Genomic DNA, 23,266 nt, shown 5'->3' on the forward strand with positions numbered 1-23,266 from the left:
ATTATAATATTGCTTGGTGCATAAGAAAAAAACATTTGACCAAATAGAATGGCCTTACCTGTTTCCCTTCTCTAAATTAGACCAACAACCAACCAACATGCACACAATGCATTAAGCCGCTATCATAATCTAGTTGCGTGTGTCAAAAACAATGGATAATCAGCGCTTCAACAAGGGTGACCGCCTGGTTAACCCCAAATGGGGTTTAAAGGGCATGTTCCTGGGAGATAAGGTGGGACACCGCTCAGCACGACGACGATGCGGTGTTCAAGGCTCAAAATATATTTGTGTCTTTGCCGAGCAGTTTTGCAAATCAACAACTTTATTTGAGGTGCTACTTTCTGACTTTTTAAAATATTATTATTTATTTGATTATTTTCTGTAGGTTGATTCTAGGGAACTGACATAAGGGTTTTATTAAACAATGAGAATATCCAACTGAGCAAGCCGTTGTATAAACAGTTGGTTTTACGTAATGGGAGGACATAGAAAAGATATCACGTTTGGACTGCAATTCAGAATTTTGTAATTTTGTCATTTCAACATTGGGTTTTGACAAAAATTAAGCCTCATTTACTAATACATTATTATTTAGAACATTGTCTCAATTACTGGTCCTATGAACATACATATGTGTGTAAATGTTTAGTACAGACCTACAAAAAAGCATTTGAATGAATGTCATTTTCAACCCTACTGAGACTCAATCACAAGACACTCATGTACAAAGTCCATATTGTCACCCAGTGAGCTATCCAGGCACCACAATAATAGTGCGTGCTCAGTGCTAAGTGGGTAACATCGCAGATGGGGCGACCCGCAATCTATTTTCACTCTCTTCCCTCTCACCACATGCTTCCCCACTGACCCTCCTTCCTTTTTATATATGTTGAAGACAATCATAGAAAAGGAAGGGCAGAGGATAAGAGCTGACAAAGCGTGATTGGGTTTACAGTCTTGATGTTGCGGTAGGAGATGGTGCGTTTTGTGGAATTATGAGGCGAAGGTAGAGGGGCGGAGAAGAGGATGCAGAGATGATCTGACAGTTGAAAGGCGAGAGGACGGGGGTTGGATGTGAGTGGAAAGGAGGAGCATACTATGTATATCCACATATAATATTAATTTGCTTTGAAAATACCTGAGTAATAAAAGGGAGATTAAGTCGGACGTCAGTGGAGCAGTTGGCTGGTGAATGTGGATGTTGAAGTCACCGATGAGTAGGAGGCGAGGATACGATGGTGAGGAGTTCAGAGAGTTCAGAAAGAAAAGACGGATGTGACTTTGGGGGACGGTAGATGTGAACAGCAGTAGGGAGGGAAAAAGCGAGATATTCAAAGAATGAAATAGATGGGAGGTTGAGGTCCAATTCAATGATGGGTAGGGACTGCTTATGAAGAGCAGCAATGCCACCTCCTCACCCAGAGAGGCGGGGTTTGTCGATGTAGCTGTAGTTGGACGGAGTGGCTTGGTTGAGAGTAAAAAAATCCAGGGGCTGTTGCCATGTTTCACAGAGAAGGAGCAGATCCAAGATAACATGGACCAGGGGTGGGCAAACTACGGCCCGCGGGCCACATCCGGCCCACGGGACTGTTTAATCCGGCCCGCCAACCCTGAACAAATTGTATTATTAAACTTTTTTTTTTTTTTGGTCATTTTGCCTGCAATGACTGCGTTTCCCCAGTAGATGGCGAAGCGCTCGCCTGCGCATTTACTACCGGAAGCCGTGTCAGAAAGCTCGGTGCACACTCACAAGTGCGTGTACGTACTCAGTAGTACGGACATGGCGCACTCTCGCTCTATTCGTATCAGTCCCGAATTTAGAGCGTGGGCTTCGACGACAGCATTCTTGTAATTCGCGCGCTGAGCTTTCAGATGCAGTTTTGCGCTAAAGCCACCCACAAACCTTCCCCTGGAATCTTTCCATTAAAATGAGTCGCCCAAGGAAACGCAAGGTGGACACAGTGCCGAGCGTTTAAAAGAGAGTGGCCAATTTGGCCCGACGTACGCGACGTGACGTTCAGCCACATCAACATCAACCCGTCACAGATCGAGGTAAACGGACCAACACCTCGCATCTCTCCTAAGAATTTCCACAACAAATTTTACTCCAGACTATGACGCACTAGCAAAAAAGGGAGACCAACAACACTGTTCCCACTGAAAATGAACGGGAGGCTCTCAAGTTTATTGTAAAAAATATGGATTTTGAATATGATTTGTACACATAGCAGGGATTGAAACTAGCGACCACTCATTTTCAAACAATGCAGGATGCTCAAGGACATTGATGCACCACCTATTTGCGACTAATCTTAACCTGTAAAGTTCTTAAGGCTTACTTTAAGGAAGTGTTTCCCGTTTCCTCACCTCTGTTACCAGGTGTTTGTGAGTTAAAACTCTGCTCTGATTTTCAGATACCCCTCACCGTGTTGCTGTTTTGAATACTTTATTTGGATGTATGCTTTCACAGATTCTTCAAGAATTCAAGAATATTTGGTCAGAATGTTTGCCATTTGATGTGATCTCATAAAATAAACATCTTTCATTAATCTGACCTGCAGGCACTGAAGTGATGGAGACTGTTATTCATAATAACAGTGTCGTATTTTATGAGAATCACTGATAGCAGTTTTTTAGTGAATTATTATTATTATTTTTTTTAATGCTGTTAATAAATGCATTTGTTTTCAAAAAACTTATTTGGAATATCCATGCTTTACTACCTACTAAAGGCCAAAATCTTTTATGCAATGACCTTTGCAGGTCGCTTATATGACTTCACACAAAGCCTACGTCCATCTGCTCCTGGTTCGGCCCTCCGGTCCAAATTTAGAACCCAGTTCGGCCCGCGAGTCAAAAAGTTTGCCCACCCCTGCCATGGACTAATAGCAGTCCAATAGTAGTTAAAAAATATCTGGTGATTTGTTGGAGAGGGAGCGACTGTTCAGCAGCGCAAGGGAGATGGATGAAGGAGCGGAGATCGTTGAGGTTGGCAGTACGGGAGGTGGGGGTGACGGGGGGCGAGAGGTAGTCCAGAAAGAAGGGATGAGTGAGCCATCAGAGAAATGTCGGTTAAAAGATAGTCCAGAGCTACGGTAGATGTAGCGGCGACGGCGGAGGATCCCAGCCTTGCTGGCAGCTGAGGCAGCAGCAGCAGGGAGATGTTTATTGTAGTTGAGCAGCAGTGTAGACAATTGGGCGAGAAGTTGGTGGAATAGAAGCCCGGAGTAGCAGAAGTAATAGTTCATGGAAGAGATGAGACGTGACAGCAGCTGGTAATAATCCAGATAAAATGCTAGAAGTGGCTAGTAGCTGGTTAGCTAGACGTTGGTAGGCAGTGAAATGCATGGAAGCAGCAGTGGACCGAGTAGTGATGTTGGTGGGGTGGGTGGTGGTGTTGGTCGATCCCGACTGTACCCGCACGAACAGCAAGCCCCAGTGTGTCATGGCGGCACACAGCCGAGCCGCGACCGGCGAGCTCGCAGCGAGCGGGTGCTCCCCCCGAGGACGCCGGCCGAGTGGCCAGAAAGTTGGGTTAAAGCTGTTTGCCGAGCCAAGAGCGAGCAGCTACAGGCTCAGAGCCGGGATGTAGGAGGGTCCGGTGGTGGTTTGGCTAGCTGGCTAGCGTAGCTCGTAGTCCGAGGGAGCGGGAACAGAGAGGTGCGAGCAGAGCTGCAGATACGCGGTGGGCAGGTGAAAAGGCAAGACAAATAAAAGAAAAAACGGGCACACTTAAAACACTATGCAACCAGCGAGCGACCAGACGGCATTGTGCCAACTGGAGCAGACCAAGACCGCAAACAGCAGTTTGTCAGCTGACATCCGGACGCTGATTGAAATGGGTCAACAACAGCAGCAACAGCTGCAGCTACAGCAGCAGTAGATCGATCATCAGCAACGGGAGATGACCCAAACCCTTCGGGGACTGTCGGTAACCACTTGTCCCAGACGCGCTTCTCCGGCTGGTGGCGCACCCACCGCTACACCCATGCCCCGCCCGTCTGCTGAGGCCAGGAGGCTCATGGACGTTCCAGAACCGCGTCTCAGCAATATTGAAAAATTCAACAGAGATCCCAAGCTTATCAGGGTATTTGTGGCCAACTGCCGCATTATGTTTGGTTTTCAGCCCGTTACGTTCGCGACCGAACCAGCCAAGGTGGAGTTTGTCCTGACCAACCTCACAGGCGAAGCACGGTTGTGGAGAATGGCCGACTATGAAAGGATGGCTCCTGCGTGTGATTTGTTCGACGCCCTCGCGGACGAACTTCTACGATTATTTGACCTGGGTACCGCCACCGAAGACGCCGACGAGGAGCTGGCGACGCTACGTCAAGGTAGCCGGGGCAAAATAAAACAAGACACAGTATCTCTCTGAGATATTCCTGGCCAGCGATGTCTGTTGACATTAATGAGTGGGTATGTAAACAATACAAACTGAACAACCTGTTCAAATTTGCCACATAACCTGAAATGAACCCCAGGAAGACAGAAAAAAAAACAGCTGGAGTCCAGCACCCACCGTTCTCAAAATAAGGGGAGGGGGGGCGTATCCTCACGGGGCAGCCGTGAGGGTGTGTTCCCCCCCTGTAATTTGGCCTAGGAATGAGGGAACCTGTTCAAATTTGCCACACTACCTGAACTGACCCCCAGGAAGATAGAAAAAAAGCCAGTCGATGTCCAGGACTCACCGTTCTCAAAATAGGAGGGGGGCACAAATTCTCACGGCTTGACATTATTTATAGAGTTCCTGTTACAATTTTTATCCCCCCTCCCCACCATCTGTCACTTTGCTTGGGACGAAAGGAGCCTTCAGAACTGAAATTTCTTCTCAATTATTCATTCAAATCCATCCATCCATCTTCTTTATCCCCACGGGGGGCGTGGGCTTGCAAGAGCCTATCCCAGCTGTCATCGGGCAGTAGGCGGGGGACATCCTGAACTGGTTGCCAGCCAATCGCAGGGCACACAGAGACGAACAACCATCCGCACACGCACTCACACCTAGGGGCAATTTGGAGCGCTCAATCGGCCTACCAAACATGTTTTTGGGGATGTGGGAGGAAACCAGAGTGCTCTGAGAAAACCCACGCGGACACGGGGAGAACATGCAAACTCCACACAGGGAGGGCCGGAGGTGGAATCGAACCCGCACCCTCCTTACTGTGAGGCGGACGTGCTAGCCAGTGCGCCACCGAGCCGCCTATTCATTCAAATCAATTCACTCAAATCATTCTCGTTATGAAAGATTTGATCAAAACGTGTGTGGCTTTTTCTTAAATGAACACGTTTGACATTGCTATAGTGTCAGCTTTTACCGTTTTTTTCCATGTATAATGCGCCCCCATGTATAATACGCACCCTAAAAATGGCATGTCGATCCTGGAAAAAAGCCTGTACCCATGTATAATACGCACCCAAATTTTGACTCCTACTTAAGTCCGTAAACGTAAAATTCAGAAAAAAGATCATCTTTGGGAACAACCGGATGTTATTCTGCCGGTCAGTATCACTGCACATGCGCTAGCAAACTCGATAGCGAAGAAATGTTTCGGATTTGTGTAGGGTACATTGTGACAGCAAACGAGCAGGTGATCGAGCAAGCGTCTGATACGAGAGCATTGTGTTCGTATGGAGCGTGTTTGAAGTGAACAGCAGAGAAGAAAGCGCATCTGTAATGGCGGCCTCCGTATCATATCCGGATAAAAACATTTTTTTTTTTTTTTTTTTTGTACCCATGTATAATGCGCACCCCAGATTTTCAGACAATAAATTAGTTAATTTTTTAATTATATATGGGAAAAAACGGTAATTATATTGCGCTGTCATTTTAAAGCAAATTAATAAATGCAACAATATTAATTTGCTTTGAAAATACCTGAGTAATAAAATGGATGAATGAATGAATGATGATCACAATTAAGTAGAAAGTCTCCTTTGTAATATATACTCCTTGTAGCAAGTAACGGTACCCAAAAAGAGGAGTTTCTTTGCATCGAGGGTTATGCAAAGACCTCACGTAATTATATTGTTGCTTTTTGGTGAAGTGAATGAGTGTTCCGTCTGTACGACTGGTCTTTGAATGCACCCCGCTTCAATGGCAGAACGCGGATGAATTTAAAGACATCAAATGAGAATAATCCTTTATAAAAATTAGAATTGACTGACGCAAACGTGAGTTCTTCATGTTTTTATTGAAAACAACATAGTGCTGACACCGTACGACGCTGTACGACATCGGTTTTTTGCGGCAGGGGGAACAAAATCTCACGGGGGAACCAAATCTAGCACAACACCGGCACCTGACATACGTAACACACCCCTTCCTCCACACGTGCTCAGTGTAGTTGATATAGACCAGGGGTGGGCAAACTTTTTGACTCGCGGGCCGAACTGGGTTCTAAATTTGGACCGGAGGGCCGAACCAGGAGCAGATGGACGTAGGCTTTGTGTGAAGTCATATAAGCGACCTGCAAAGGTCATTGCATAAAAGATTTTGGCCTTTAGTAGGTAGTAAAGCATGGATATTCCAAATAAGTTTTTTGAAAACAAATGCATTTATTAACAGCATTAAAAAAAATAATAATAATAATTCACTAAAAAACTGCTATCAGTGATTCTCATAAAATACGACACTGTTATTATGAATAACAGTCTCCATCACTTCAGTGCCTGCAGGTCAGATTAATGAAAGATGTTTATTTTATGAGATCACATCAAATGGCAAACATTCTGACCAAATATTCTTGAATTCTTGAAGAATCTGTGAAAGCATACATCCAAATAAAGTATTCAAAACAGCAACACGGTGAGGGGTATCTGAAAATCAGAGCAGAGTTTTAACTCACAAACACCTGGTAACAGAGGTGAGGAAACGGGAAACACTTCCTTAAAGTAAGCCTTAAGAACTTTACAGGTTAAGATTAGTCGCAAATAGGTGGTGCATCAATGTCCTTGAGCATCCTGCATTGTTTGAAAATGAGTGGTCGCTAGTTTCAATCCCTGCTATGTGTACAAATCATATTCAAAATCCATATTTTTTACAATAAACTTGAGAGCCTCCCGTTCATTTTCAGTGGGAACAGTGTTGTTGGTCTCCCTTTTTTGCTAGTGCGTCATAGTCTGGAGTAAAATTTGTTGTGGAAATTCTTAGGAGAGATGCGAGGTGTTGGTCCGTTTACCTCGATCTGTGACGGGTTGATGTTGATGTGGCTGAACGTCACGTCGCGTACGTCGGGCCAAATTGGCCACTCTCTTTTAAACGCTCGGCACTGTGTCCACCTTGCGTTTCCTTGGGCGACTCATTTTAATGGAAAGATTCCAGGGGAAGGTTTGTGGGTGGCTTTAGCGCAAAACTGCATCTGAAAGCTCAGCGCGCGAATTACAAGAATGCTGTCGTCGAAGCCCACGCTCTAAATTCGGGACTGATACGAATAGAGCGAGAGTGCGCCATGTCCGTACTACTGAGTACGTACACGCACTTGTGAGTGTGCACCGAGCTTTCTGACACGGCTTCCGGTAGTAAATGCGCAGGCGAGCGCTTCGCCATCTACTGGGGAAACGCAGTCATTGCAGGCAAAATGACCAAAAAAAAAAAAAAGTTTAATAATACAATTTGTTCAGGGTTGGCGGGCCGGATTAAACAGTCCCGTGGGCCGGATGTGGCCCGCGGGCCGTAGTTTGCCCACCCCTGATATAGACTGTGGGGGCGGGTGTTAATTAATATAAACCAAAGTCCGGCCCGCGGGCCAAATGCGGCCCTTATCTAAATATAAACTATCCCCAAGCATTGTGTCATAAGATCAAAAATACCGTAATTTTCGGACTATAAATCGCTCTGGAGTATAATTCGCACCAACCATAAAATGCCCAAAAAAGTGAAAAAAAACATATAAGTCGCTCCGGAGTATAAGTCGCATTTTGGGAGGCAATTTATTCGACAAAATCCAACGCCAAGAACAGACATGAACGAGCAACAACAGGCTAAACCAGGGGTGGGCAAACTACGGCCCGCGGGCCACATCCGGCCCACGGGACCGTTAATCCGGCCCGCCAACCCTGAATAAATTGTATTATTTAACATTTTTTTGGGTCATTTTGCCTGCAATGACTGTGTTTCCCCAGTAGATGGGGAACCGCTCGCCTGCGCATTTACTACCGGAAGCCGTGCCAGAAAGCTCGGTGCACACTCACAAGTGCGTGTACGTACTCAGTAGTACGGACATGGCGCACACGCACTCTATTTGTATCAGTCCCGAATTTAGAGCTTGGGCTGTGACGACAGCATTCTTGTAATTTGCGCGCTGAGCTTTCAGATACAGTTTTACGCTAAACCCACCCACAAACCTTCCCCTGGAATCCTTCCATTAAAATGAGTCGCCCAAGGAAAAGCAAGTTGGACACGGAGTGCCGAGTGTTTAAAAAAGAGTGGCCAATTTGGCTCGACGTACGCGACGTGACGTTCAGCCACATGAACATCAACATCAACCCGTCACAGATCGAGATAAACGGACCAACACCTCGGATCTCTCCTAAGAATTGCCACAACAAGTTTTACTCCAGACTATGACGCACTAGCAAAAAAGGGAGACCAACAACACTGTTCCCACTGAAAATGAAGGGGAGGCTCTCAAGTTTGTTGTAAAAAAATGCATTTTGAATATGAATTGTACACATAGCAAGGATTGAAACTAGCGACCATTCTCATTTTCAAACAATGCAGAATGCTCAAGGACATTGATGCACCACCTGTTTGCGACTAATCTTACTTAACCTGTAAAGTTCTTAAGGCTTACTTGAAGGAAGTGTTTCCCGTTTCCTCACCTCTGTTACCAGGTGTTTGTGAGTTAAAACTCTGCTCTGATTTTCAGATACCCCTCACCGTGTTGCCGCTTTGATTACTTTATTTGGATGTATGCTTTCACCGATTCTTCAAGATGATATATTTGTTTGCCGTTTGATGTGATCTCATAAAATAAACATCTTTTATTAATCTGACCTGCAGGCACTGAAGTGATGGAGACTGTTATTCATAATAACTGTCGTATTTTATGAGAATCACTGATAGCAGTTTTTTAGTGTTTTTTTTTTTTTTAATGTTAATAAATGCATTTGTTTTCAAAAAACTTGTTTGGAATAGCCATGCTTTACTACCTACTAAAGGCCAAAATCCTTTATGCAATGACCTTTACAGGTCGCTTATATTACTTCACACAAACACTACGCCCATCTGCTCCTGGTTCGGCCCTCCTGTCCAAATTTAGAACCCAGTTCGGCCCGCGAGTCAAAAGGTTTGCCCACCCCTGGGCTAAACGATACCGTATGCTAATGTGACGAACACAAACGAGGAGCTGAGAACGGGCCTGACGTAACATTCAGTTATTAAAAAAAAAAACTATTACATAAATAACACGTTTATAAAACCATCTGTGTCACTCCAATTCATTAAATCCATGGATCGTCCTTTGTCAACAATGCCGTGTGCCGCGCCGCAGTTCAAATTATTCCACAGGCCCATACAACGATATATAAAGTATATTTTAAATAACTATCACATAAACAACAATATTATCAAACCGTTTGTGTCACTCCAAATCATTAAAACCATCGATCAAATTTCTCGTCCTTTATGTCATCTTGGTGACAGAGGACATGTCCAGAGGATATGGTGCTTTAAAGTGTTAATTACTTTATTTGATTTCTTCTCTCTATTTTTCATGTTTTGAATATGTTCAAGATAAAGATATCAAAGCATGTGAAGTGATCAACTATACTAAAATAACATGTGAAGTGGCCAACTATACTTGTAAGTAAGTGATGTGTTAATGATCAAGTAAAAATCAGTGAAAAAAAACATATAAGTCGCTCCTGAGTATAAGTATAAAAAACTATGAAAAAACCCGCGACTTATAGTCCGAAAATTACGGTACTTCACTAAGAGGTAAAAAATTCCAAAAATAATGACCGAAAAATCCAGTTATCAACGGAGCAAACACACCAAAATAGTCAAATAAACGTAAAAATTTCCTATACACTGCACTTTCTTTTGCTCTTACTCCAGATTTGCATTTAAAAATACAAGCTGACTAACTTTTGATGAGCTCAGTCGTATTTCGCTTCTCTGATAATATCTGCCCCATCTTACTGAAAATCCTCTCAGATGGGACAAATGTAGCCACAATGCAGAGTCTCTTTTGCATCACATGAGAAAATCTTGCATAAACCACACCTCTATTTGCCACCAAGAGAGGGGGTTTGACCCTCTAGTTATAAGGGGCTCTTCCACAAAAGCACGCACCTCCAGCATTAAATCCGCCAAAGCCTTACAACAGCTGCTCACAAGCCCTGAGACCTGCTGGTCAAATTCCTGCCAATCTTGGCTGTCCTGTCCGGAACTTTGTGGCTGTGCTGTTTCTTCTGCTTCTCCTTCAGCATGCTGGTTGGCGAGGTTCATCTTAGCAGCAGCATTGCTAAGATGCTGGTAGATCCTATAGGCATCCTCCTCCCTGCCAAAGGCCTTGTTTTCGAACCTTGGGTCCAGTGCTGCTGCTTCAGATAGCAAAACATGTCCCTCAATCTTGTGGAACCTGTTTGACATATGTCTTGAAATTGTCTCTGTCATGTTTGCAATTCTTTGTTTATTTGTGATTATCTTCTGTAATCTTCCTGCAAGAAGAATGACCTTTGATGCAGTAACATATCAAAGACAAGGGAAAAGAAGGTTTGACTCTGATAACATTGATTATAAATGCATATCGTAGCTGCATATGAATGTTTAGCATTAGTAATAATGACTTGTGCAATCCATAAGCATTTGCTGGAAAACTACAAAAGGCAACGATTTTTTTCTTTTTGATTATTTTTTATTTTAAAGGGACACTGAAAACAAAGCCTTTAAAATTAAGGGCAAAATTGCGCTTCAAAAATAAGATCATGCACATACTTCTGTCCACATAATTCCTTGGTGACTTCTTCGAAGGTCTTCAGAATGTCACAGGCCTGCTTTATTCTCTCCCATTCCCCTGGTGTTAGGATTTATAATTGTATTTATTTGTAAGTGCTAAAATTGTACTTATTGCATCTTTGTTCACAAGATTACTTTGAATCATGTAGAATGTTGAATTCCACTTTGTGGGGCAGTCTAGCTTCTGGCAAGCCTAACTGTTTTGGGGTGGCTCGCAGTTTTTGAGCAGCAGTGTGCTTTTGTGCATATACTGTATTGGCCTGAATATAAGACGGTGTTTTTTGCATTGAAATAAGACTGAAACAGTGGGTGTCGTCTTACATTCGGGGGTCTAGACCAGTGTTTTTCAACCGTGGTATATTGTCAGGGGTGCCGTGGGAAATTCTCCAATTTGTGCGCCTGTGCGGTGTAGCGCCCGGCAGAGTAATCATATCTTCCATATCAAAAGGTGGCAGCAGCAGGTAGCGATTTGCCTCGTGCTTGCAGACGATAAAATTGGTGACGCATGGATGCAGCGGCAGGTATATGGAATGCCCATGCAGGTAGCATTGACAACGACGTTGTCATTGTGGATACCGAAACGAGTCGATAGTGACCTTGATGGAGAAGTTTCTGAAGTGAAGAAATGCTGACACTGTACTCAGCACACACTGGTGTGCCGTGAGAGACCAGCTGTGCCGTGGGATTGTCCAATATTAATTGCGGAGCGCATTGTAAACACGATTGCCAAACCACTAGTCAGTTCGCGCAAGGCCTGGTCAGCCACTTGCTAATCATGCATGCGTGGAGAATCGGAGAATCTTGAGATTTCATATTGTGTCAGTCTGATTGTATTGCATCGGCACATATTCAGTTTATGTGTGTGTTGCTGTGTGCTTTTGCTAACAGTGACAGACACTATGACGGTTATGGTGCGTTTGTGGTCCAATGGAAATCAGAGCATGCAGTTCAATCGGAGAACCTGGATTGGTTATTTTTCACATACATTAAATAAACAGTCAAGTCGAGACACCTTGACTGTGATAGCCACTCAGCTGCTGTCAGAACAGCAGAGCGTCTTTAAAAGTGACTTTGTTCTTACTGTTGCAATATTTAAAGACCTAGTCTAAAACAGTAAACAAAAAATGTTGGAAATTTACATCACCACGCCTTAAGTCTCGCGTGAGTTACCTCAGCTTATCACAATTGTTGGAGCTTGTGCACAGGCTGCTGGTATCGACTGAGTACTGTCAGGGGGAGCCAGTCTGACCCCCATCGCCATGGGAGCGGGAGCCGGACGATCTACCGGCGAAGCAGCTGGTGGACTGGACGTCGCTGCTGGTCCCGCGGTCAGAAGCGTGAGAACGTCTTGCATTTGCCGGCTCAGTGTTCCCACCTGGGCGGCCACCGCCGCTCTGAAGTCTTCTTGTGTCTTCCTGATCTCATGAACGCCAACTCCCAGGGCATCTACCTGCTGCTGGTGTTGGGCTAGCTGCGACGCCTGGGAGCGTACTGTGGCGGCCAGCTGCTCCGACTCTGCCGAGTCCATGTCTGGCCAGTGCGTACTGTCAGGCTCAGAGCAGGGAGAGGACTTGAATGCAGAGTTCAAACATAGGAATTTATTTCCTCCACGGAAGATAGCACCAGGAACAAAAAGTGCCTCCAGATGAGGGAAAAAAGGGCAAAAACAAAAGCGCCTCAACACGAGGGAGAAAAGGCTGAGAACAGCAAACAAAAGGCGCCTCCAACTGAGGGAAAAAACGAAGGCAAAATCTCACGAACAAAACACAGAGCTTGGGCAAAAATTCTCTCCTATCTAGGCTTTCACGGGGAATATCTGTGGCTACGGAATCGCTGGTGATCATGACAAGCAAGACGCACTGGCACGAGACAAAGGGAAGACGCAGGCTAAATACACACACGGAAGGGGGAGGACACAGGTGCAGACAATCAGGGCGGACGACACAGGTGTACGTAGCTAGCAAACAGGGAGGTCAAGTGGACGGCCGTGCAGAGGAAGGACCCACGATCTGAAATGTGATGTACAAAATAAAACAGGAAGTGATAACACGACGGACAGGACAACACAAAACAATCTACAGAACCCGACAGCATGACAAGTACGTTGCTGTGATTGTGTGCGTCTTTGACACAAAGTAAGTATATACACAGTTCATTGTTACAACGTCTACTGTTGTGTTGTTTGTCTGAACGCGGTTTGTTTCGTGTGTGCGTCGTTTGATTGATAAGTTCTCCTCGCATCGTACGAGTAGCCGTTACGCAGCGGCACGGCGACTAACGGTCACCAGCAAATGTATTTTGTTATCCTGATGACTTATGTTTGGTGTGTTGCTGAGAGAATTTCCTGTATGGTTATTTAGTATAGCGGAACCGTTACGCGCCGTTAGTTATGTAATGTGTGCCGTCTACTAGTGTCGTGTGACGTCAGATGTTGAGCGTTGACTTACATGCTGTATTCCTGTCTGTTGCAGAACCACACCCACACACCCCACACATCCTTCACACGCTTCATACACATACGCTTCATAGAATCCCACACAAGAATCACATTCTTTTCAAACTTCAGTCTTGAAAAAGAGGGAGTCATCTTATAATCAGGGTCGTCTTATATTCGGGCCAATACGGTATTCAACAATTGCCTTTACTTTTTCCAGGGTTTCTTTTATTGCAATCATGCCACTAATGACGATTAAGTTGAGGGTGTGGGCAAAGCGGAAAAGGTGAGGCCAACCTGTGATCTGAATTGCTTTTACTACATTTGTACCATTATCAGATACACAGGCACATATCTTGTCTGAAATGTCCCATTCCCTTGCAACTCTTACAAGCTGCTCCGATGATTGATTGGATGTATGTGTCTCGCTCATTTCAAAACATTCCCGCAGGACAGTGACCATCTCATAATTGTCAATGAAATGGCATGTCACTGACATAAATGATGTTGTGGTCCTCGATGTCCAGCAGTCAGTGGTCAAACACACAGCCTGGGCTCCTTTCACCCTTTCCTTCATTTTGTTCAACAGTTCTCTTGTGCAAATCAGGTATTCGGCCCCCTTGAACCTTTCAACATTTCGCGACATTTCAGGCTTCAAACATAAAGACATAAAATTTTAATTTTTTGTCAAGAATCAACAACAAGTGGGACACAATTGTGAAGTGGAACGAAATTGATTGGATAATTTAAACCTTTTTAACAAATAAAAAACTGAAAAGTGGGGCGTGCAATATTATTCGGCCCCCTTGCGCTAATACTTTGTAGCGCCACCTTTTGCTTATGTGTGCTGTATTTTTCTTATGTGACTGTCAGCCTATCCATGGGGGAAAATAGTCCTTTTTTTATTCTATCGATTGTATCTGTTTCTATTGTACCTGCCTATTTTTTGAGCTCTCACAAACTCTTCAGATTCAGAATCAGCTTTATTGGCCAAGTTTGTGCATGCCAAACAAGGAATTTGACTCCGGTTGATCTCAGTCTCAGATGTTACTTGCACGTTTCCTGGTCCTGGACAGGTACAAGTCTTGGATAGATGGGAGGTTGGTCCCGATTATCTTTTCCGCAGTCCCAATTGTCTGTGCTTGTCTTGTTTGATGGTCGATCCAAACCAGTCAGTGACTTAGGTGCAGAGGATAGACTGGATGATGGCAGTGTAGAACGTCTTCAGCAGCTCCTGTGGCAGGTTGAACTTCCTGAACTTTCCAATGTGGTCTTACACAAATGGCAAATAAACTGACTCTGACTCTTACGGGACACCCAGTGAAGATCCACCGCCGCCAGGGGCTCAAAAGGAAGCCGGCGCAAGATGTCAAGCACCAGATGAAGATCCCACGCCGTGACAGTCAAAGTGCCCCACAAAGGAACGACAACAAGATTGGGGTGGCGCTTAAAGGCAGCCGCGGTCTTTGTTGTCGGCGTGTACTCCGACTTTTAAATTTGTTTTAATTTGTTTTTAGTCGTGTTTTTCAAAGTATTTTTTTCACGGCAGCCTGTGTGGAACTGTTTTTGCTTCGTGCGTGGCCATCGATAAAGCTGAAAGGAGATGGAAAGATTGAATATTTACAAACACCGTAATTTTCGGACTATAAGTCGCGTCTCTTTTCATAGTTTGGGCTGGGGGGCGACTTATAATAAGGAGAGACTTATTTGTTTTCTTTTCAAAAAATTTCAAACAAAAAAGTGAAACCGCGATAAACAAACCGCGATGTAGCAAGGGATTACTTTAATTTAAATTTCAAGTGACGTCAGCAGCGCGACGCGGCGTGGCGCGGCGGTTGTTTACAAAAAAGACAAAGATTGATCACGGGATGACGAAGATGACGAAGGGCCCCACGTACTACCGGCATCATTAGCGGCTTTGTTTCTAAGTGACACGGAGGACGAAGAGTTTGAAGGATTTAAGGATTCAGAGTGACACAGAAGGTTTGAAAAACTATGGCTTTTACGCACGCCCGGTCCTACTCTAGGGAGCTCTCTTTCACCTCCGTGGATAGAAGTCGGGGGCCGGCCCTTGGCTGGGTGGCTGTCCGGGGACGGTGGATGGGGCTCGGTCATGGCTTTTACGGACGCCTGATCCTATTCTATGGATCTTTCTTCCACCTCCGTGGCTGGAAGTCCACGCCGCCACACGCCTGGAAGTTTGTTTTGTTAAATAAAGAGCTGTTTACAAAACCCACGTCTTTCTTTGTACTTTGTTAACGCTACAATATAGTTATATACTACAGTGCCTTGCGAAAGTATTCGGCCCCCTTGAACTTTTCAACATTTCGCCACATTTCAGGCTTCAAACAAAGATATAAAATTTTATTTTTTTGTCAAGAATCAACAAGTGGGACACAATCGTGAAGTGGAACGAAATTTATTGGATAATTTAAACTTTTTTAACAAATAAAAAACTGAAAAGTGGGGCGTGCAATATTATTCGGCCCCCTTGCGCTAATACTTTGTAGCGCCACCGTTAGCTGCAATTACAGCTGCAAGTCGCTTGGGGTATGTCCCTATGAGTTTTGCACATCGAGAGACTGGAATTCTTGCCCATTCTTCCTTGCAAAACAGCTCGAGCTCAGTGAGGTTGGATGGAGAGCGTTTGTGAACAGCAGTCTTCAGCTCTTTCCACAGATTCTTGATTGGATTCAGGTCTGGACTTTGACTTGGCCATTCTAACACCTGGATACGTCTATTTGTGAACCATTCCATTGAAGATTTGGCTTTATGTTTTGGATCATTGTCCTGTTGGAAGATAAATCTCCGACCCAGTCTCAGGTCGTTTGCAGACTCCAACAGGTTTTCTTCCAGAATGGTCCTGTATTTGGCTCCATCCATCTTTCCATCAATTTTAGCCATCTTCCCTGTCCCTGCTGAAGAAAAGCAGGCCCAAACCATGATGCTGCCACCACCATGTTTGACAGTGTGGGATGATTTGTTCAGGGTGATGAGCTGTGTTGCTTTTACGCCAAACATATCGTTTTGCATTGTGGCCAAAAAGTTCGATTTTGGTTTCATCTGACCAGAGCACCTTCTTCCACATGTTTGGTGTCTCCCAGGTGGCTTGTGGCAAACTTTAAACGAGACTTTTTATGGATATCTTTGAGAAATGGCTTTCTTCTTGCCACTCTTCCATAAAGGCCGGATTTGTGCAGTGCACGACTGATTGTTGTCCTATGGACAGACTCTCCCACCTCAGCTGTAGTTATCTGCAGTTTATCCAGAGTGATCATGGGTCTCTTGGCTGCATCTCTGATCAGTCTTCTCCTTGTTTAAGATGAAAGTTTGGAGGGACGGCCGGGTCTTGGTAGATTTGCAGTGGTCTTATACTCCTTCCATTTCAATATAATTGCTTGTACAGTGCTCCTTGAGATGTTTAAAGCTTGGGAAATCTTTTTGTATCCAAATCCGGCATTAAACTTCTCCACAACAGTATCTCAGACCTGCCTGGTGTGTTCCTTTGTCTTCATGGTTCTCTCTGCGCTTTAAACAGAACCCTGAGACTATCAAAGAGCAGATGCATTTATACAGAGACTTGATTCCAAGATTCAAGATTCAAGAGTTTTTATTCGCTATGTTTGAGCGTGCCAAACAAGGAATTTGACTTCGGTTAATCACACTCGGATACAAGCGGCCGAAATGAGTTTTCTCCGCAGGATGTCCGGGCTCTCCCTTAGAGATAGGGTGAGAAGTTCGGTCATCCGGGAGGGACTCGGAGTAGAGTCGCTACTCCTCCACGTTGAGAGGAGCCAGATGAGGTGGCTCGGGCATCTCATCAGGATGCCTCCTGGACGCCTTCCTGGGGAGGTGTTCCGGGCATGTCCCACCGGTAGGAGACCCCGGGGACGACCCAGGACGCGCTGGAGAGACTGTCTCAGCTGGCCTGGGAATGCCTTGGGATCCCCCGGGATGAGCTAGATGAAGTGGCTGGGGAGAGGGAAGTCTGGGAGTCCCTCCTGAAGCTGCTGCCCCCGCGACCCGACCCCGGATAAGCGGAAGAAGATGGATGGATGGATGGATGGATGGATGGATGGATGGATGGATGGATGGATGGATGGATGGATGGATGGATGGATGGATGGATAAATCACACTCTCTGTTCAACATTTAGGTGACTAACAACACTCAGGACATGTGAAAAATGGCAAATATTCTCAAACATCCCCTGATCTTAAACTCCCAAAAGGGCAAGGAAAAACTCAAAACTCCAGCTAGGGGAAATGAGAAACCTTGAGAAGAGACCACAGATGGGAAGGTCCCTCTTCCAGGATGACCAGGCTGCAATGGATGCAGAGAGGACACATAGTACAAACACTGTAGACAAATTCAAAAAAGGTGTGGAGAGCAGGATGTTATTGCACAGTAATGACGCTGAGACTCTAAGAGTGGTGTGAGTTCATCAGAGCAACAGCCTGGGGGAGGAAGCTGTCTCTGTGTCTGCTGGTTTTGGCGTACCGAGCTCTATAACGCCCTATATCGCTCTATTACACACAGGTGCATTCTATTTATCATCATCAGTCATTTAGGACAACATTGGATCATTCAAAGATCGTCACTGAACTTCTGGAGTGAGTTTGCTGCACTGAAAGTAAAGGGGCCCAATAATATTGGACGCCCCACTTTTCAGTTTCTTATTTGTTAAAAGAGTTTAAATTATCCAATCAATTTCGTTCCACTTCACGATTGTGTCCCACTTGTTGTTGATTCTTGACAAAAAATAAAATTTTTATATCTTTATGTTTGAATCCTGAAATGTGGCGAAATGTTGAAAGGTTCAAGGGGGCCGAATACTTTCGCAAGGCACTGTATTTGACAAGGTTTTCCTGCTAGGTAGGACATGGTTTGAATTCAGTGCCTTTGTAAATTGGCAAAATCCAGGGTCTTCCACTATGGGGTAGGGGTTGCTTGCAATCATTTTCATCCAGGGCCTTTTGCCTAAGTGGGTCAATTGGCCTTGAAACAAAATGGGTAAGTCTGGTTTTTCTGGCTTGAACAGTGCTTACTTGAGCAGTGCTGGTAGTAGGTTCAGTCAGTTAAAGGTCTTCTCTCACCTATTGTAGCTGGACACTTGGTTGCTAATTTCTTATTTGGCTCAGAAGATTGGCTGTAGAGCCACCTTTTTTTGAAAACTTTGCTTTGCAAATGTTGTATGCTGCAGCTTTATCACAAATGTAATTAAATTGGGTCCACACAGCACTTCTTCTTCTTCACTCACTTATCTTGTAATTCACTGACAGGCTGACTCTTCTGATAACTTCAGCAATAGAAAAAACTTACTACGACGAAGTGATGAGGGTGTCGTGGGGTTATAAAATTAACAGGAGGGAGAAGGGTGTAGGCATGTGTTTGTAAACATTGTACTGTAATTCAAGCATTGTGATGGTCGGGTGTTACCCCCTCTCTCCCCCCGCCCGGAAAATGGTTTAGTGCAATCCAGGCGACGGAGGTGCTTTAACCCTATAAGTTTTTCTTTTTGTTCAAACATTACCCAAAAGCCTTATAGGATAAGGTAAAGCCCTTCCATACTCCGACAACAGACCACCATAATACTTTCTCATTTTGTGCACAACCGTGGCGATTTGACTGATTTTGCTCTCCTGTATTTGTTGTGGAAGACACACAAACCTACATTTGTTTTTTTGGGGGACACCAACACAGGGTGGCAACGCGCCCTGTGTGTTTTGTTTTCATTTAACAATGTTGGGACTTACGTTTTACGTTTTCATGCGCTAAAATAAAAACAAGCATGCAATAAAGTTCAAGGGGAGGCACTCCCGGCTCTTCATGTGCTTGCACATTAGCCGTTAGCTTGGAGAAAACGAGCACGAAAGAGGTGGTGTCTTTCCTTGGCAAATTTCGAACCAGCAATCTAATGTGAAATTGCAGTAGATATATTGGATGACAATATTAGGCATACATATGCATGTTATTAAAAACTACTGTAAGTATTATGAAATAAAGATTTCCCTAAGAGAAGCATAATCTCCTCGCTGTTGCATACCGGTGCATCTTCATGCAATAAAGTTAGCCGTTAGCTTGGAGAAAACGAGCACGAAAAAAATGGTGTTTCAGTGAGTGGTTCTTTCTTTCCTTGGGAATTTGTAAATCTACATTCTGGTTCACATACATAGTTCATATTCACTCAATTAATTGTTCACAGAGACGCAACACGTTCATTGACTGATCCTTTGATGCACGGGAAGGCAGTTCTCTCATTGACTCTTTCGAAAGTCAGCACTTGTTCTCTCACTGATCCATTCTTGCGACGGACGGGAAATGCAAATCACTCACTCACTGACTCGTTCACTCAGAGATCCGTTCAGTTGAGAACAGGAAATGCAATTCATTGTCTCGGTTGTGAACACGAAGTTACGTCGTTTTTTCTTCGTTTTGTCTTACGGCGAGGTGACACCACCTTCAATGCGCATTACCTACTGTGTGGGATAAGTTACATCATATATAAGTCTTATGAACTGAAAAAAGAACGAATCACTTCAGGAACTGATCCGTTCACTCACGTTCACTGAAAAGATTCGTTCTTTTAAACAAATCGTTCACTCACGGGTCAACACTACCAGAAATTAGGGGTGTAACGATACATCGATACACATCGATTAATCGATATAATGCTCTACGATTTATTGGCATCGATGCTAAACGTAAACATCGATTTATATTGCCGTGTTTGACCTCGGACATTAGACGCGACTTTATTTTGAAATCCAGTTCATTGTTGATGCTTCCTCTTTCCGGGAGCAGTGCGCCCGGCGTTGTTGTGTTGTGAGCAGAGCAGGCACGTGAAAGGGGAGTCGACAACTAGTACGCTGCTCCTGGGCTGGTGCTATGGCTAGTGTCCAAAAAGACGAGGAAATTTGCTCCCCTTTAGGCTTCAAGTCATTCGTTTGGAAGCACTTTGGATTCCAAAGAAAAGATGGCTCAACGGACAAGACACGTGCAGTTTGTAAATCCTGCCATGCGGTGATCAAATATTCAGGGAGCACAAATCTCGCCGCACATTTAAAGAAAAAACACGACATCAAAGTTCAGTGTTAAAACAAGCACTTTGTATACTGCAATACTCTTGTAATTTCCTAAATAAAGAGTTTGCAGTACCTTGTTGATTTTGCGTATGAATTGTTATAAATCAGGATATTGTTCTATATTTTTTATTAAAAAAAAAAAAATCGATTGTAGAGCACTATATCGCGATATATCGTGAATGAATCGCAGCAGGCTTTAAGATATCGGCAAATATCGTATCGTAGTTCTTTGTATCGATATTATATCGTATCGTGACAAAACCCGTGATTTACACCCCTAGTAAATAAGTAATGTGTTAATGATCAAGTAATAATGTGTTACCGTCATTCCCATGCATAATGCGCAAAATTTAACTAATTTATTGACCTAAAATCAGGGGTGCGGATTATGCACGGGAACAACAATTTTTGAAAAACATCGAAATAAAACTTGAAATCACCTGTCTTCTTGTTTGTTGTCAATCGCACATCGCATTCAGCCATCCTGCTTAACACACTTAGTCAGTAAAATTCATAATTGACGACACATCGTTTCATGCGATGGTGCAATCCTTGATGGTGTGTTATTGTCAAATATTGTTTGTTTTTTAATCTCCATCGCAGACCGGATATCATATGGAGGCCGCCATGACAGTATGCGCAGCACGGATGCGCAAGACACGTCAGCTATATAAAGAGCGAGAGTTCAGTTCTCTACCTATGTTTGTTGTCAATCGCGCATCGCATTCAGCCATCCTGCCCAACACACTTAGTCAGTAAAATTCATAATTGACGACACATCGTTTGATGCGATGGTGCAATGTTTGATGGTGCGTTATTGTCAAATATTGTTTGTTTTTTAATCTCCATCGCAAACCGGATATCATATGGAGGCCGCCATTACAGATGCGCAGAACGGATGTGCAAGGCACGTCACCTAAATAAAGAGCAAAAGTTCAGTTCTCCACCTAAATGCTTATTAAAGGTAATATTTTATTTCACAACACTTTGCCTTGTTCCTTTCTTCTCTGCTGTTCACTTCAAACACACTCCATACGAACACAATGCTCTCGTATCAGACGCTTGCTCGATCACCTTCTCGATTGCTGTCACAATGTACCCTACACAAATCCGAAACATTTCTTCGCTATCGAGTTTGCTTGCGCATGCGCAGTGATACTGACCGGCAGAATAACATCCGGTTGTTCCCAAAGATGATCTTTCTTCTGAAATAATTTTACGTTTACTGACATAAGTAAGAGTCAAAATTTGGGTGCGTATTATCAGAGTCAGAGTCAGAGTCAGCTTTAATGTCAATTCCTTCATGCCAAGACACATAAAGAAATCGAAATTATGTTTCCTCCATCCCACGGTGACGAGACACAGTACACGAGTAACATACAAGTAAACAACGGGGGAGAGAGTTCAGGACCCCAAAAGCCTGGAGATCACAAACTTCGCCAGAGGCGAGCAGTGCTTGCATCCCACCACAGAGTCCCGGCACCATTCGTCACGGATGTAGACGCGCATTCCACCTCCTTGTGATGTTCCCCCTGGTACAATGGCCCGGTCCGCCCGATAGCACGCTAGCCGCTCCAGATGCACAGCAGTTACGCACTGTCCGCTTCGTAGTTCTCAGCAGGTATGTTGATGCCCAGCAATCGAACGTTCGCCAGAAGAAAGGAAGGCACGGCCGGGCGAGCTGGGTTGGCCGCCAGCCTGGCCCGACGCCCCCGCTCTCGCCCCTCTTCAGCCTCCTCGCACACCGCTTCCGACGCTTCAGGACGGAGCAGACCGAGCGCCTTTAAAGTCCAGATCGCCACAAAACTCGCTTTCGCCGATGTTGAGCAGAACCAGCCCGCTGTACTTGTAGCACAACCCGGTGCGACGAGACGATCACACAAAACTGTCGGACAAACCCACATTAAACGACAAAACAAAACACCGTTCGGGAGAGAGAGAGGCCGCTGCGTGTGCACGCGCCGCCATCTTCCTGGCTGTATGTCTAAGGGAGGCGAGCTGGAGTACCTGTCGGCCTTCAGCGCCTTTGTGGACTGGTGTGAGCACAATCACCTGTGCTTGAACACCAGTAAGACGAAGGAGCTGGTGATTGACTTTAGGAGAGGAGCACCTCCCCACTCACTGGTGAACATCCAGGGTCAGGACATTGAGGTCGTGGACAGTTTCAGGTACCTGGGTGTTCACCTCAACAATAAACTGAACTGGACTGATCACATGAACGCCGTCTACAAGAAGGGACAGAGCCGCCTCCACCTCCTGAGGAGACTCAGCTCCTTTGGAGTGAGCAGGCCTCTGCTAAAAACCTTTTATGACTCAGTGGTAGCCTCTGCTATCCTCTACGCTGTGGTCTGCTGGGCTCCAAGCAGCACAGAGACGGATAGGAAGAGGCTCAACAAACTGGTTAAGAGGGCCAGCTCTGTGGTGGGATGCCCTCTTGACACTGTTGAGGAGGTGGGCGAGAGGAGGGTGCTAGCCAGGCTAGCATCCATCAGGAACAACCCCTCTCACCCACTGCATCTGACCTTGGAGAACTTGAGCAGCTCCTTCAGTCAGAGACTCAGACTCCCCCCGTGTAAGAAGGAACGCTACCGCAGCTCCTTCATCCCCACCGCAATCAGGCTGTACAATGACAACCTGTAAACACATCCTTCTGTGCAATACTTTTCCCCGTAACGTGCAATTCTTAACCCCAATGTGCAATTTAAGCCCAATGTGCAATATCCTCTGCCACACAATCCATAGATCTATTTCACTTCTATAACCCGTGCACTATTTATTTTTGTTATT

The 23,266-nt window shown here is 44.8% G+C and overlaps 1 protein-coding gene across 1 annotated transcript in view; it reads left to right on the forward strand.

The window, feature by feature from the left end:
* Window positions 1-3,988: 3,988 nt before the first annotated feature.
* The window catches only part of LOC133151192 (P2X purinoceptor 3-like), a 133,942-nt gene continuing 114,664 nt past the window's right edge, over window positions 3,989-23,266 (forward strand). The window contains exon 1 of the mRNA XM_061273998.1: window positions 3,989-4,334. Coding sequence (XP_061129982.1) covers window positions 3,989-4,334 — 346 coding nt within the window. The remainder of the gene's footprint in view (window positions 4,335-23,266) is intronic.

Source organism: Syngnathus typhle, linkage group LG3 (assembly GCF_033458585.1).
Source record: "Syngnathus typhle isolate RoL2023-S1 ecotype Sweden linkage group LG3, RoL_Styp_1.0, whole genome shotgun sequence".
NCBI classification, from domain to species: Eukaryota; Metazoa; Chordata; class Actinopteri; order Syngnathiformes; family Syngnathidae; genus Syngnathus; species Syngnathus typhle.